This window comes from Giraffa tippelskirchi, chromosome 10, assembly GCF_054371585.1.
Source record: "Giraffa tippelskirchi isolate mGirTip1 chromosome 10, T2T-mGirTip1v1.2.pri, whole genome shotgun sequence".
Classification (NCBI taxonomy): Eukaryota; Metazoa; Chordata; class Mammalia; order Artiodactyla; family Giraffidae; genus Giraffa; species Giraffa tippelskirchi.
In genome coordinates, this window is record NC_137284.1 from 145850620 (window position 1) to 145864540 (window position 13921).

The 13921-nt window shown below is 41.0% G+C and overlaps 1 protein-coding gene across 3 annotated transcripts in view; it reads right to left on the bottom strand.

The window, feature by feature from the left end:
- KIAA1549 (KIAA1549 ortholog) overlaps positions 1–13921 on the bottom strand; it is a 127051-nt gene that overhangs the window by 10687 nt on the left and 102443 nt on the right. For all 3 annotated transcript variants that reach the window (XM_081533114.1, XM_081533116.1, XM_081533115.1), the window contains 2 exons: positions 8990–9036; positions 2219–2379 (listed from right to left, as the gene is read on the bottom strand). In XM_081533114.1, coding sequence (XP_081389240.1) covers positions 2219–2379; positions 8990–9036 — 208 coding nt within the window. The remainder of the gene's footprint in view (positions 1–2218; positions 2380–8989; positions 9037–13921) is intronic.

A 13921-nucleotide genomic window follows, 5' to 3' on the forward strand; every position in this document is an offset into this window, starting at 1 on the left:
AGGTATTTTAAGGAACTGATTTCATGATCCCAATCTTTGCATCTCCTCATATCTAGAAAAGCACTAAATCCCTTCATGATGACATCAGCTCCTGGTGACTAGCAGAAAACCTCTTGTAAAGTAAGTGCCTGATTGCAATGAACTCCCCTTTCACCAAAATCATATATTGACCTTCCTCCACTGCCTCTTTGGAGCAGTCTCTCAGAGCTATCTGAGGTGCTGTCTCCCAGGCTGCAGTCCTCATTTTGCCCCAAATAAAACTCACCTCTCAAGTTGTGCCTCTTTTTCAGTCAACAAAGCCACCCACCCAGCCTCTTCATCGAGGTATACTGAAGCAAAGACAGATGATCTCTAGTGCTCATTCTACACTTAGGCACGCCATAGCCTTGTTTGGCTGTGAAAGCTAGCCTTTAAATCACATGTTTTTCTCCCCCATCGACTTCGGCATATGGAAATAACTTTGTTCAACAGATCGAGGGAGTAAAAACGGATCTTTAAATGCTGTGAAACAAAACATCAATTGCCAAATGCACCTAGGATTGTCTCGTTCATCTGGGATGCTCAGGCTGGTCCCACAAAGGTTCAGGGTTTTCCAGAGGTAAGACCGCTCCATCTTCAATGCTGCTCCTCTACTTACCTAATTAACAGCCTCTGTTAATCAAATACTTTTTTTTTAATGTATTCTACAGGAGCACTTGTCCTGAAGCGTTTGTTACTGAAGATTCCTAACATTATTAAAATTATTAGAACTATCAGACAATGGACACTGCCCAACAGACATTGTTTGAGCAAATCCTGCAAAGGACGGAAATGCAGCACAGTGTTCGTCATCACTTGTGACGGTTCAGACAACCGCACAGGGAGAAAAGCATACCTTTGAGTTAGACTTGTAACAGCAGTTGAAATCATAGTTGAGACACAATTCTGTATTTTGCTTTCTTCACTTAATGAGACAGCACAGCCTCCCTCAGGATTCAAGTGGCCCATCACCCCCCAGCAGGCAGGGGTTTGCATTCCAGCTCAACCACTGACAAGCCTGTGACCTTGGACACCCAGTAATCACTCCAGCTGAGACTCAATGCCTCACTTTTCAAATGGAGATTTAAAAAAAAAAATCTACCTCACAGTGCTATTTCAAGGATTAAAAGAGAGAAAATAGGTCAAGTACCAAATGCATAGGAGGCAATCAGGAAGTCTTAAATTCCCTTTTTCTGGCTCTGAGCTCTTCATTTTAAATGGCTATACAAGTTTACTCACTGATGCCCTTATAACTGGATATTGAGGGAGCTCAGTTGTTTGCTATTCCGAATAATGCTTCAATAAACATCCTTGCACATGTAGTTTTTCTCCAATATTTTGGATCTCTTCGGGGGACAGGGAGGAGCCCATACTCTCAAATTACCAAATCAAAGGCTCATGAAGTTGTATTGCCAAGCTGCTTTCCAAAAATTTAATGATTTACAGCATCACCAGAAATAATATGAGTAGTAATAATAATAATGGCAGCTAATATGTATTACATTTATGATATGCCAGGCACTATTTTAAGCACTTTATATCTGTTATCTTCTAAGACTGTTCTTTTAATGATGATTTGAAAGAGCAGGTAGATAAAACCTACAGCAGTTTCATGGTGTCACCAGCTTCCCCTGACCTTCCACTGCTGACTCTGCCCATGAGTGACTGCAGAGAAGGGACAGGCATAGAGGCATGGGGAAATAACAACGACATTTTAGAAAAGAGAAGAAGATAAAGGTAGAAGGGGAAAAATGAGGGAGGTAAGGCTCGAGGAGAAAATCGTGGTTGTACCCTCCCAGAAGTGACCAAATAAAACACAAATCTCCCTGTAGTCACTGTGGATCAACTTTAGAAACTGCTTTTTTAAAAATAAACGCTTGTTTTCATGCCATCGTAAGCACTCAGAAATAGGTGTTTCTGTTCACTGTAAGTTTTCAGAAACGTTTTCCCTGGATGACATGTGCTGGGAATTTCACATAAAGGGACTGTTTTCAAGACTCTGACTTAGGAACAAATCGGAGGCCCCGAGTCTTGGGATCTCAGCCACTCTGTCCTTTCCCACCTCCCAGCCATGCATCTCCAACAGGATCCAAGGGTACACAGCTCTTACCACCAGAGGAGGCCAGAGCTGGGATGCTGACACCCTGAAGTCTAAAATGTTCTCTGCAGAATTTAGCCAGAAAGAAATGCCCACGTGTACCTGTGGTGCCCCCAACAGGCCGAGGCCGGGCCACTGACGGCCCCTCCTCAGAGTAGATCCCTCGGGCAGCAAATGAGGTGGCTTCCGACGATCCTTGGGGCTGCGGGGGCTCGGGAGGCACCAGCTCCGAAGACTGCAGCAAACCAGGTCCGAAACCAGGTCTGAAGGCGAAGTACACCCAAACATTAGGACCATACTTGCCTGGTTCTGGTATTTTATTAGGTCCACCCTCAGCCCTGAAGCAATATAAGACCTATGTGTCTGCTGGCTTATTAGCCATCTCCTCTCCCAGAACATGGGCTCCCTGAGGACAGGGACTCTATTTGCTCCCTGACAAATCTCCCGTGCTACGAACTGTAATATATACCATCCAGTACACATGCTGGAACACAGTTGATGCTTGACCAATCTGCCGGATGATTGAAGAAGAAATGCCCTAGTTTACAGTCCCAAAGAGGGTGCATCTCAAGCTCCAGGGCCCGTTCATCTCCAGCAGTCGACTAAAGGGGTGGATCTCAACCCTGGCTTTATATTAGGGTTACCTGGGAAACCTACATTACCTAGAGCCCCCAGAAACAGAATTTTTAGACATGGGACCTACACCATGGTAGTTTTTAAAGCTCCACTGATGATCCTGAGTTTCATCAAGGCTGAAAACTAGTGCTCTAAAGCAGTGGTTCTCAAAACTATTTAGTCTCAGGATACATTTGCATTCGTGAAAATAAGGACTCACAAGTGAAAGTGAAAGTCGCTCAGTAGTGTCCAACTCTTTGCGACCCCATGGACTATTCCATGGAATTCTCCAGGCCAGAATACTGGCGTGGGTAGCCTTTCCCTTCTCCAGGGGATCTTCCCAACCCAGGGATTGAACCCAGGTCTCCCGCATTGAGGGTGGATTCTTTACCAGCTGAGCCACAAGGGAAGCCCAAGAATACTGGAGTGGGTAGCCTATCCCTTCTCCAGCAGATCTTCCTGACCCAGGAATTGAACCGGGGTCTCCAGAATTGTAGGCAGATTCTTTACCAACTGAGTTATGAGGGAAGGACTCACAAGAGCTTTTGTTTATTTGGCTTCCCTGGTGGTTCAGATGGTAAAGAATCCGCCTGCAATGCAGGAGACGGGTTTAGTCCCTGGGTCCAGAAGATCCCCTGGAGGAGGGCATGGCAACCCACTCCAGTTTTCTTGTCTGGAGAATTCCATGGACAGAGGAGCTTGGCAGGCTGCAGTCCATGGGGTCACAAAGAGTCAGACACAACTGAGTAACTAACACTTTCAAGAGCTCTTATTTATGTGGAGCATATCTATAGACAAGTATCATATTCAAAATTAGAACACAGCAAATGAAAAATTCATTTAAAAATAACAATATTAAACCTATTACATGTCAACATTTTTCACAGAATTAACTAATACTGGAGTGGGTAGCCATTCCCTTCTCCATGGAATCTTCCTGACACACGGAACAAACCTGGGTCTCTTGCCTTGCAGGCGGATTCTTTACCATCTGAGCCACCAGAGAAGCCCATATTTTCCTACATGCCCCCCCCTCAATTTAATGAGATATGTTCTACATTTTTTAAAATTTTTCCTTAATAAAAGACATCTGGATTCTCATACACTTTGTATTCCATCAGTTTCCATCAGCTATTTTATGAAGAAAAGCATAAATATGTAGTTAGAAAAAGGAGGAAGATTTTAATAGTCTTTCCAAATAATATTCAAATAGCATTTCCATTAAATATTCTTCTCTGAAACCACACCAAAACTCAACAATATTTCCTATGAAGGTTAGTGGCTATATAGATTCTGAAACTATCAATAAGCGTTTCATCTTCTGTTACATTAAAACTACTGGTCTTCCTTGAACTTTGAACAGACTCATGCATGGCTGTATGACATTGCTCATTTGGAAAATTCTGGTTCACTGAATTATGCAGACTTTCTTGATATTGACACATTTTATTTTACAGTAACGCAAAATCACATTCATTAATATCACCATCAAGCTCACCAGAAAAGGCTTTAAGTACTAGGAAACTGTCAATTGCACCGTGGCAGACGAGTTTGTAAAATTTTAATTTCCAATTGAAAGCTCAATTTGATCACTGGCAATAATGGCTGTCAGTTGTTTTCCCGCCCACCGTTCATTTTCAAGGCCAAACACTCAAGTCCACCGGCTGTTTCTTCAAGCGAAAACACAGCAACAGTTAGATCAGTTCTCAACTCCAACAACTGAACAAATACCCTCCTTCAAAAGGCCATCATCAGCAGAAGTGCTTGATATGTGTCTCCTTTCCTGTCATCCAGACTGTTAAGAGACTCTAGGGTCTAGGTTTAATAAAATTAATTTTGGGGCTTCCCCAGTGGGCCAGTGGTTAAGAATCTGCCTGCCCATGCAGGGGGCACAGGTTTGATCCCTGGTCTGGGAAGATCCCATATGCCACGGAGCAACTTAGCCCATGCACCACAATTACTGAGCCTTTGCCTCTAGAGCCCACGCCTCTAGAGCCCACAAGCCACAGCTACTGAAGCTCGCATACTCTAGAGCCCGTGCTGCAACAAGAGAAGCTATTGTCATGAGAAGGCTCCACATCACAACGAAGAGCAGCCCCTGCTCTCCACAGCTAGAGAAAGCCTGCACAGCAGTTAAGACTCACCACAGCCAAAAATAAATACATCTTTAAAATTTATTTTTACCACTTCAATGATATACTAACATAAAATTGGCATTTTAAAAAATGCTGCAAAAAATAAAAATAAAAAATCTGTGATTGCCCAGCAGTGAAGAAGACTGGAATGAGTCCTTGAACAGCTAGGTGTCATTGTCTGGATTCAAGCCAAGGCACCACAGCTTCACCCACCACTGCTTTCACACCTCAGTGCAAAGGAAAGGGAAAGGGAAGTCGCTCAGTCATGTCCGACTCTTTGCGACCCCGTGGACTGTAGCCTACCAGGCTCCTCCGTCCATGGGATTCTCCAGGCAAGAATACTGGAATGGTTTGCCATTTCCTTCTCCAGGGGATCTTCCCGACCCAGGGATCGAACCCAGGTCTCCCGCATTGGAGGCAGACGCTTTAACCTCTGAGCCACCAGGGAAGTCCCCTCAGTGCAAAGGTCAACGCAATAAGAAAAGTCAGATGACAACTTTTAACCAGTAATTAATAGATTAAAATTTGGACTGCACAGAGATCCAACCAGTCACTCCTAAAGGAAATCAGTCCTGAACACTCCTTGGAAGGACTGATGTTGAAGCTAAAGGTCCAATACTTTGGCCACCTGATATGAAGAACTGACTCATTGGAAAAGACCCTGATGCTGAGAAAGACTGAAGGCAGGAGGAGAAGGGGACAACAGAGGATGAGACGGTTGGATGGCATCACTGACTTGATGCACATGAGTTTGAGCAAGCTCCAGGAGTTGGTGACAGACAGGGAAGTCTGGCGTGCTGCAGTCCATGGGGTCACAGAGTCGGACATGACTGAGCAACTGAACTGACTAATAGATTAAACCAGTTTGATGAGAAAGTACACCAACTTGCTCTGATTCTACGCTGTCATTTCTGGAGTACAGTCCATAAACTGAAACCCAGGCAACCTGTATTACTCTCCTTAAATAACTGCTGCTGTTTCCGACTGACCTCAGAAAGAGGTGTCTGACATCTCTGATCTTACAGATCTAAGAGCTTAACCAATGCACACTCCTCCTTTCAGCCCTGTAAACTAGAGCTCACCTAAGTTAATTATAATCTCTGGACCATTCACCCAGGAACAAGCTTTTTATTAATGATTTCTGCTTAATCCAGTCAATTAGCACCCTCCTGCCTATATCTACAGCCCTTTCATCCTAAACTGTATCCTCAAGAGAGTTCAGTGTGATCCAAATACTCTAATTTACCTTGGGTGACCGTAAAATTTAGCATCCAAACCAGAACACTTTTGAGAGTGGAATTTACAATTATGCTGAACAACAGGTGTAAATTAGGATTGAACCAGGCAAAACCAGATCATGTGGTCCCCCTATCATTAGCTTTTGCCCTGGTTCATCTAATCTCTGCCTGTTCCCTTTACTTTGTTGCTTTTGGACCACAGAGCAGTGTCTGGAGAGGGGGAGGAGGGCTGGGAAAAAATAAAACAAAATCTTCTGAAAATGAGGGTAAATAAAGAGAAAGTAAGGAGAAAACAGATAACATTCCTACTTCTGTGTGACTAAAGGGATAGCTGAATCATTCAAGGGATAGTTGAATGTGATTTCTGAGACTAATTCTTTATTACAATTCCTTCATTGTAATAAATCAATTGTCTATTCACATGTGGGTCTGATTATGAATGCTCTTTTCTGTTCTATTGGTCTACTTGTCTTGCTTTACAGCAACACCACACTCTTCATTCCTTAACAGTAATTTGCAACATTTAGAATACAGTCCTAACATCTTATTCTTCTTTCTCAAAGTGTCTTGGCTACTCTTGGCCCCTTGCATATCCACATATATTTTAGAGTGAGGTTGTCAATTTCCACATATTAAAAAATGCAACAGAGACAGCAAAAGAGACACAGATATAAAGAACAGACTTTTGGACTCTGTGGGGGAAGGCGAGGGTGGGATGATTTGAGAGAACAGCATTGAAAACATGTATATTACCATAAGTGAAACAGATGACCAGTCCAAATCTGTTGAATCAAACAGGGCACTCAAAGCTGGTGCACTGGGACAACCCAGAGGGATGGGATGGGGGTTTGGGACAGGGGGATACGTGTACACCTGTGGCTGATTCATGTCAGTGTATGGCCAAAACCACAATACTGTAAAGGAATTAGCCTCCAATTATAATAAATGAATTAATTTTTAAAAATAAATAAAAAACACAACAAACTATTGGGATTTTGAATGGGACTGAAATAAATCTGTAGACCCTTTGGGGAGATTTGACATTTTAAAAATATTGAGTTGCACAATCCATGAATATCTTTCTTTAGAAGGCTTGAATATCTTCAGTTAGATTTACCCTGAGGTATCTCGTATTTTTCAATGCTATTTTACATAATACCTTTAAAATTTTTTTATTTTCTGTCATTGCTCATGAACAGAACAGATTTTTGTATACTGGTCTTATAATGTTGTATACTGATCTTGTTCATCTTGGTATCCAGCTACTTTGTAATTATTAATATCTTGCTATTTAGCCATTTTGCTAAAGTTCCTTAATTCTAACAATTCATGTGTTGACATTTTAGGATTTTTCTACTAGGAAAGTATATCATCTGTGAATAATAACAGTATTATTTCTCTATTTGAATTCCTTAATCTTTCTGTTACTTTTTCTTGCGTTATTATACTGGCTAGGATGGCCAGGGCAATGCTGAATAGAAGCAATGCAAGCAGGCAACTTTGTCTTGCTTTTGCTCTCAAAGGGAAAGTTTTTAACATTTCACCATTAACCAGTATTTGCCAAGATACTTTTTTATCAGATTCCTATCTGTCTGCTTCTATCTTGTGTTTACAAAGATTTTTACCATGGACGGATGTTGAACTTTATCAAATGTTCTATCTATTGAAATGAGAAGATTTTCCTCCTTTATTCACTTCAAAGCAGTGAACTACAATGATTTTTTAAAATATTACATTACTCTTGTACTGCTGGAAAAAAATCAAATTTGATTATGATGTGACAGTCTATTGTATTATATTGCTGGATATACTTGCTAATATACAGTTTCAAATTTTTGGCATCCATGTTCACGAATGAAACTGTCCCTTAATGTTTCCTGTCTTGCAATGTCCTTGTCCTTTCTGTTTTTGGTTATCAAGGTTATGCTGGTCTCATAAAATGAGTTAGGGAGTGTTTTCTTTTTTTCTGTTCTTTAGAAGAGTTTGTATGATACTGGTATCTTTTCTTCCTTCAGTGTTTGGTAGAATTTACTGTTGAAGCCATTGGGCCCTGAAGTTTTCTTTGTGGAAAGAATTTTAATAATGATTTTAATCTCTTTAATAGTTATAGGACTATTCAGGTTTTCTCTTTCTAGGAGTTTTACAAAGAACTAACTTTCAGCTTTGCTGATCTTCTCTAGCATGGCATTTGTTTTCTACTTCATTAATTTCTATTCTTATTTTTATTATTTCCTTCCTTCTACTTCCCTAGGTTTTAAGACTTTTTTTCATGTGGACCATTTAAAAAGTCTTTATTGCGCTTGCTACACTAAAGCTTCTGTTGCTTATGACCTGGTTTTTTGGCCATGAGGCACAGGAGATCTTTGCTCTCTTACCAGGGAACGAATCTGTACCCCCTTCATTGGAAGGCGAAGTCTTAACCACTGGACCACCAGGGAAGTTCCCCCAAAACTTCTGATACAGTGCATTTTCAAGACTTCAAATCACATGAGTCTTGTCAAAAGTTTTGCTCAGCTTCTCAGCCGCCTTGTCTGGAATCAGCAGTATCTGTGGGAGAAAGTGGACCCAAAAGCAGGGCTCACTTCTCTGGATTTGCTGGATCTTGGCTCCATTCTGTTTCACTGCCCTGTTGGCTACCTGGTGTTTTGTTTTTGTTTTTAAATCTTGTCCAGCTTTTCCAGTTATCATGAGCAAATTATCTAGTCTGTCATTACTGGAAGCAGGACTTAAATTCTGACTTTCTTCCTCCTCTTCTGGTTACATCAAGATAACACACAACTCAGAGTTTCGTACCTCTTCATATTAGCTAAAAGAAACAAAGCTGCAAAATTTAAGAAAGAGCCTATGTGAAAAAGTCCTGATACATTTTCTCCTAAAAACCTTACCTTGGTAATGGGCCTGATGGGGGAGTCATTCCATAGTCTTCATATCTCTGGAAGAAATTCAAAAGAAGATGAAGATTAACATTCAATCCTTATTATGAAGTGACAACAGCAAACTTACAAATTTAGATTTGCAGGATCAACTTCCAAGAGATTTATTTTCTCATAAAAAGTTAGCATGCTTTCACGGCATTCCACCACCATGTAATGCTAGAAGCTTCAGTTTGGGGAACTGGGCTAATACACAACTAGCTTCCAGACGTTTCTTTCTTTTGTAAAAATATTAACAAGAGACAGGGTTCCTGCACCTGCCCTTCCCTGCAGGCTTATCCTCCACAAACCTGTATCTTCTGCTAATAAGATGGGCCTTTGTGGCCATATTTAGTGTAAATGACTCCATCAACATGGACCACAATGGTCACCAGAACTAGTGGGTGCCTATTGGTAATTCAAATACACTCAAGAAACTAAACAACGCAAATGTTGTTCCATGTTGTACAATGCTATAAAAAGAGAAAGACTAATAAGAAGAACCGTAATTTGAGAGAGACCCTAAAAGATGAAGTAAACACATTCCGTTCTGACTAATACCAAGGAGGTCCAGCCATACTCCCTGCCCTTAAATTCCATAAGATGTCCATGTATCCTTCAATCCACTCTTCTTATTTGAACTAATCTGCACTAACCAAGTGCTCTTTGACTAAAGCAAGATGGCACCAGATTTAAAGAAATCTAGACCCATGTTGCATTTCTCATGAAATCAATATATCCTAACCCTAGCATAGTTGGGACTCGGGCTTTTAACACTTCTTTTCGACAACTATGAATCATGATTTTGGAGTCAGATGTTTTAGTAGGATAGTAACTCTGGACAGCATCCACCCAACTCCACTCAGTTTAAATTAACTGGCTCCAGGGTAGGAGTTCCATATTAAGTTACTAAATCAGCCTTGCTTCTGGACTTGCTCTCATACGAGATTTTTTTTTTTAAGCTGCCATTTACTGAATTATTATTTTGCTATGCACTGTATGAACATTGATTCAGGTCCACAGCAATGCTAAAAAGTGTTTACTACCTCTGTTTACAGATGAAACCAAAACACAAAGAAATTAAACAATGTCCTCCTAATCTATCTTTCTGACTCCAAAGACTGTGCTTTTAATCACTGGGCTGCACCACCCATGATTTCTAAAACCAGGCTTTCCCTCTTAAGTAAATCTCTACTGGTGGGAGGTGGGGGCAGATAGGGAGTAGCAGCTTTGGCGTCAGACACCCTGAACAAATCACTGTATTTCCCTTGGTCTATTTCCTTAGGCCAAGAAGGACAAAACAATCTCTGCACCTCATAGAGTCCCAAAGGGATTATTAGACTTGAAACTGTACTCAAATTACTTCACCTCTGACCCTCACTGCTTCCCTTCCCTTGGCAAAGGGAGAGAGATTTAGAACCCCTCAGAGTTCCACAACTGAGGTAAAATAAGCCAAAGGGGATTATGGAAGAAGAGAGGAACAGGATGAAAAGGAGAGTCAATTTATTTTCCAAATAATTAAACAGAAATCTGAGACTGGATCAAGATTATTCTTTACAGAATAAAATGGCCCCTGTGCTTTCAGCACAATTTGGCTTTTTTAAAAAACATATTCATATGCAAAATAATATTTTTAAGAAAGGTCAAGACTTTACAGTTTATCTGTCGGGACTTCACAAGGTCTAATAAGTGAAAAACTAAAAAGAAAAACAATGCAAAGTAGCTGACCACTCCTTATCTGATCTATTACTGTAGTGCTAGGCATTTCTACTCTACTGTAGTCAGAAAAAGGGTATTATTTTTCTAGAGACTTCATGCCCCCAATGATGGCAGGCATTTCCTTTACGTGGGTCACACTTGTAAAAAAAAAAAAAAAAAGTCTGGAGGACAAAGAGAATTCTAAGGTTGCAATCATCTAGGTGAATAAAAATCCCATTTTAATGCATTCTTTCTTTCTGTTCAGTAGAAAACAAGCCAACAAAGCAAGAAAGACAAGTGATGGGTGGAGCCTGGGAGAGGCCTGAGGTAAAGCAACCACACAAAGTGCCCCAGTAAAATCTCAGGTATTCACACCTGCCACTTGGGAGGACAAATCCAAGGAGGTTAACTTTACTTAGGAAAGCAGAAATACCACCTCTCAAGTGGCCTGACTCACCAATGCATAACTAACACTTTTACACTGGCAAGAAAGGGATAAAAGTGTCATCAGATGGTCTATAAAGATTCATGGGGTAACTGAAGGCATCCTGAAATCCACATTTCAGTGGTTTTTACTATAGTCAGAAGGAGCAAATAAAAGGTGATCAAGTTCCTCCTGGCAACAAACAGTAACTTTACAACCAATTTATAAGCATGTTTAAGTTGTATTAGATACGCCCAAATACAACTAATGATCTGGTTTTCCACTAGATTAAATTGCTATCACTCCCATCAAAACACTAAGGATAATCAACTAGTAGGGAAAACAATAGATATGACTTACAATCAAATCAATGCTTTCAATCATAATTGAAGGCAAAGAAAAAAAGAACAAAGTAGCTAAAGCTGCAGATAAACTGATAGATACAGAAAAGGGACAAAGATAAGCCAGCACAAAAATAATTGGTATCTTCAATCCAACAAAGAAAACTGCTTCAGAGATGAAAGGAAGTTTCCATGACATGAATGAAAGAATTGAATATGAAGATTAAATGGACACTGGTTATTCAGGGGGGAAAATGATTTGGAAAAATTGGTTGAATGCCAAGAACTATTTATGCTTCCCAGAGGACAGGACACATACATCTTCTATCAGGTAGGGAGCAATTAAGAAGGCCACAGATTTCTGCACCGAACAACTCAAGGAGCAGAAAGAAGCAACGTGTAGATGCCAGCAGCCAAAAGTATAGGTTGGGAAGTGAGATGAGAATCCTCCTTTTGGAAAATATGAGACTAACCCAAGAGGCTCCTGGAAGGTCTCCCTCTTTACTCAAGTCCTCCTGTCCCTCATAGATGCAGCTACTGTGTTAGCCTCTCAGCTCCTCAACACCAATAAATAGCACTTTACTTGTCAGCCACCACCCTGACATCCTACTTTCAAAACCAGAGGCAGGGAGATGAACAGGAAATCTTTCAATAATCTTGGTGAGAGATGATGATGACTCTACCAGTGTAATACAGTGGATAGATTTGAGAGGAAGAGTCTCCAAAGCTCTAGCACATTTAACCAACCTCAGCTTCCTCTACTTCCCCTTCCAGTGCTGATCTACCATCACTTCAACTGTACCCTCTGACCTGCACATCTCTTCCCAGCTGTCTTATAATCACACATGCCTGTTAAAGCCCCAGTCCTGGATCAATCCAATTGCCTATTCTCTCCTTGTCTACACCTGGGTATCTGAATGCTGTAAAACTACAAAACTTTCACTTGTGCCACTATAATTTCACGATCGTCAGTCTCAACAGTGGCCTCAAGGCTAAGGGATTACTTCCATGCCCCAGTCTGTTTTCTCTTTCTCCGTAAGTATTTCATGTCTCTACTCTCCCTCAACCCTCTTGCCTTGCTACACTTCTCTCATTCTCAAAAGATGACTCTGCTTTCTCTACTGTGAGAACAGAAACCAATGTAGAGAGTCTGGGTTCAATCCTTGGTCAGGGAACAGGATCCCACAAGCTGCAATTCAGAGTCTTGCCACAACTAAAGATCCCACATGTCGCAACAAACATCGAAGATCCCAGATCCTGCACGCCACAGCTGTTTAATAAGACACAAAGCACCAAATAAATATCAATAAACAAATATTTTTAAAAGGTTGAATTTGATCTGTATCCTTTAAAATTTTCAATGCTTCTAATTAACGTGTTCAGTCTTTCCTCTAGGTTCCTAAACATACAAAACTCCATTATAATAATTCTTTTAATATCTTCGTCTACTAATACTATAATCTGTACCATTATCTTGCTTCTCTGCTTGTCTGGTTAGTTTTGATTGGATGCCAGACATTATTCAGTTTACCTTGTTGGATGCTGTCTACTTCTGGTTTTCTACATAAATATTCCTGAGCTTTGTTCAGTTTCAGGTCTTACTTTTTTCTGTGTTAGATAGAATGACAGCAGCTTTAACCTGGGGTTATTTGCCCCACTACTGAGACAAAACTCTTCTGAGTACTCTAACTGATGCTCTGTGAATTATGAGGGCTTCTACACTGTACAAAAAAAAAAAACTACTAGTCATCTCAGGCTGCCATCACAAAATACCAACGATTGGGTGGCTTAAAAAACAGAAATTTATTTTTTCACAGTTCTGGAGGTGGAAAATCCACAGTCAAGTTTCCAGCAGGGTTCAGTTGTTGCTAGGAGTTTTCCTCCTGGCTTGTGGACAGTTGCCTACTTGCTGTGTCCTCACATGGTGGAGCGTGAGCCCCAGTGTCTCTTCCTCCTCTTATAAGGGTACCAGTCCTATCAGATCAGGGATGCAACCATACGACCTCATTTAACCTTTACTTCCTCCAAGACTCAGTCTCCAATACATGTGCATGGGGGCTTACGCTTCAACATACATATTTTGGGAGAATACAATTCAATCCACAGCAGGAATATTTTCACATGCTTATGTGAGCTCTGAGGATTGTTCCCTTTAATCTCTTGGGGCAATTCTTTCCCTTGTCTGGGGGAGTTTCCTCACACCTTAAACCTGATCAAAACTCAAATGAAGATTCTCTGCAATCTCTGCAAGCATCTCTCTGTGCATCTCCCTGCTTTCCTGCACTACTGTGAACTCTAGCTCTCTTCTCCTCCCCACACTCTCCACTCTGTTCTCAACTCAGGCAGACCATGGAGCTCTCCCTGGAGTCTTCCTCCCTGCACCATAGCTAGAACTCTCTCATGATGGGAGCTGGGGTGATGTAGGGTTGTACTCATCTCTCA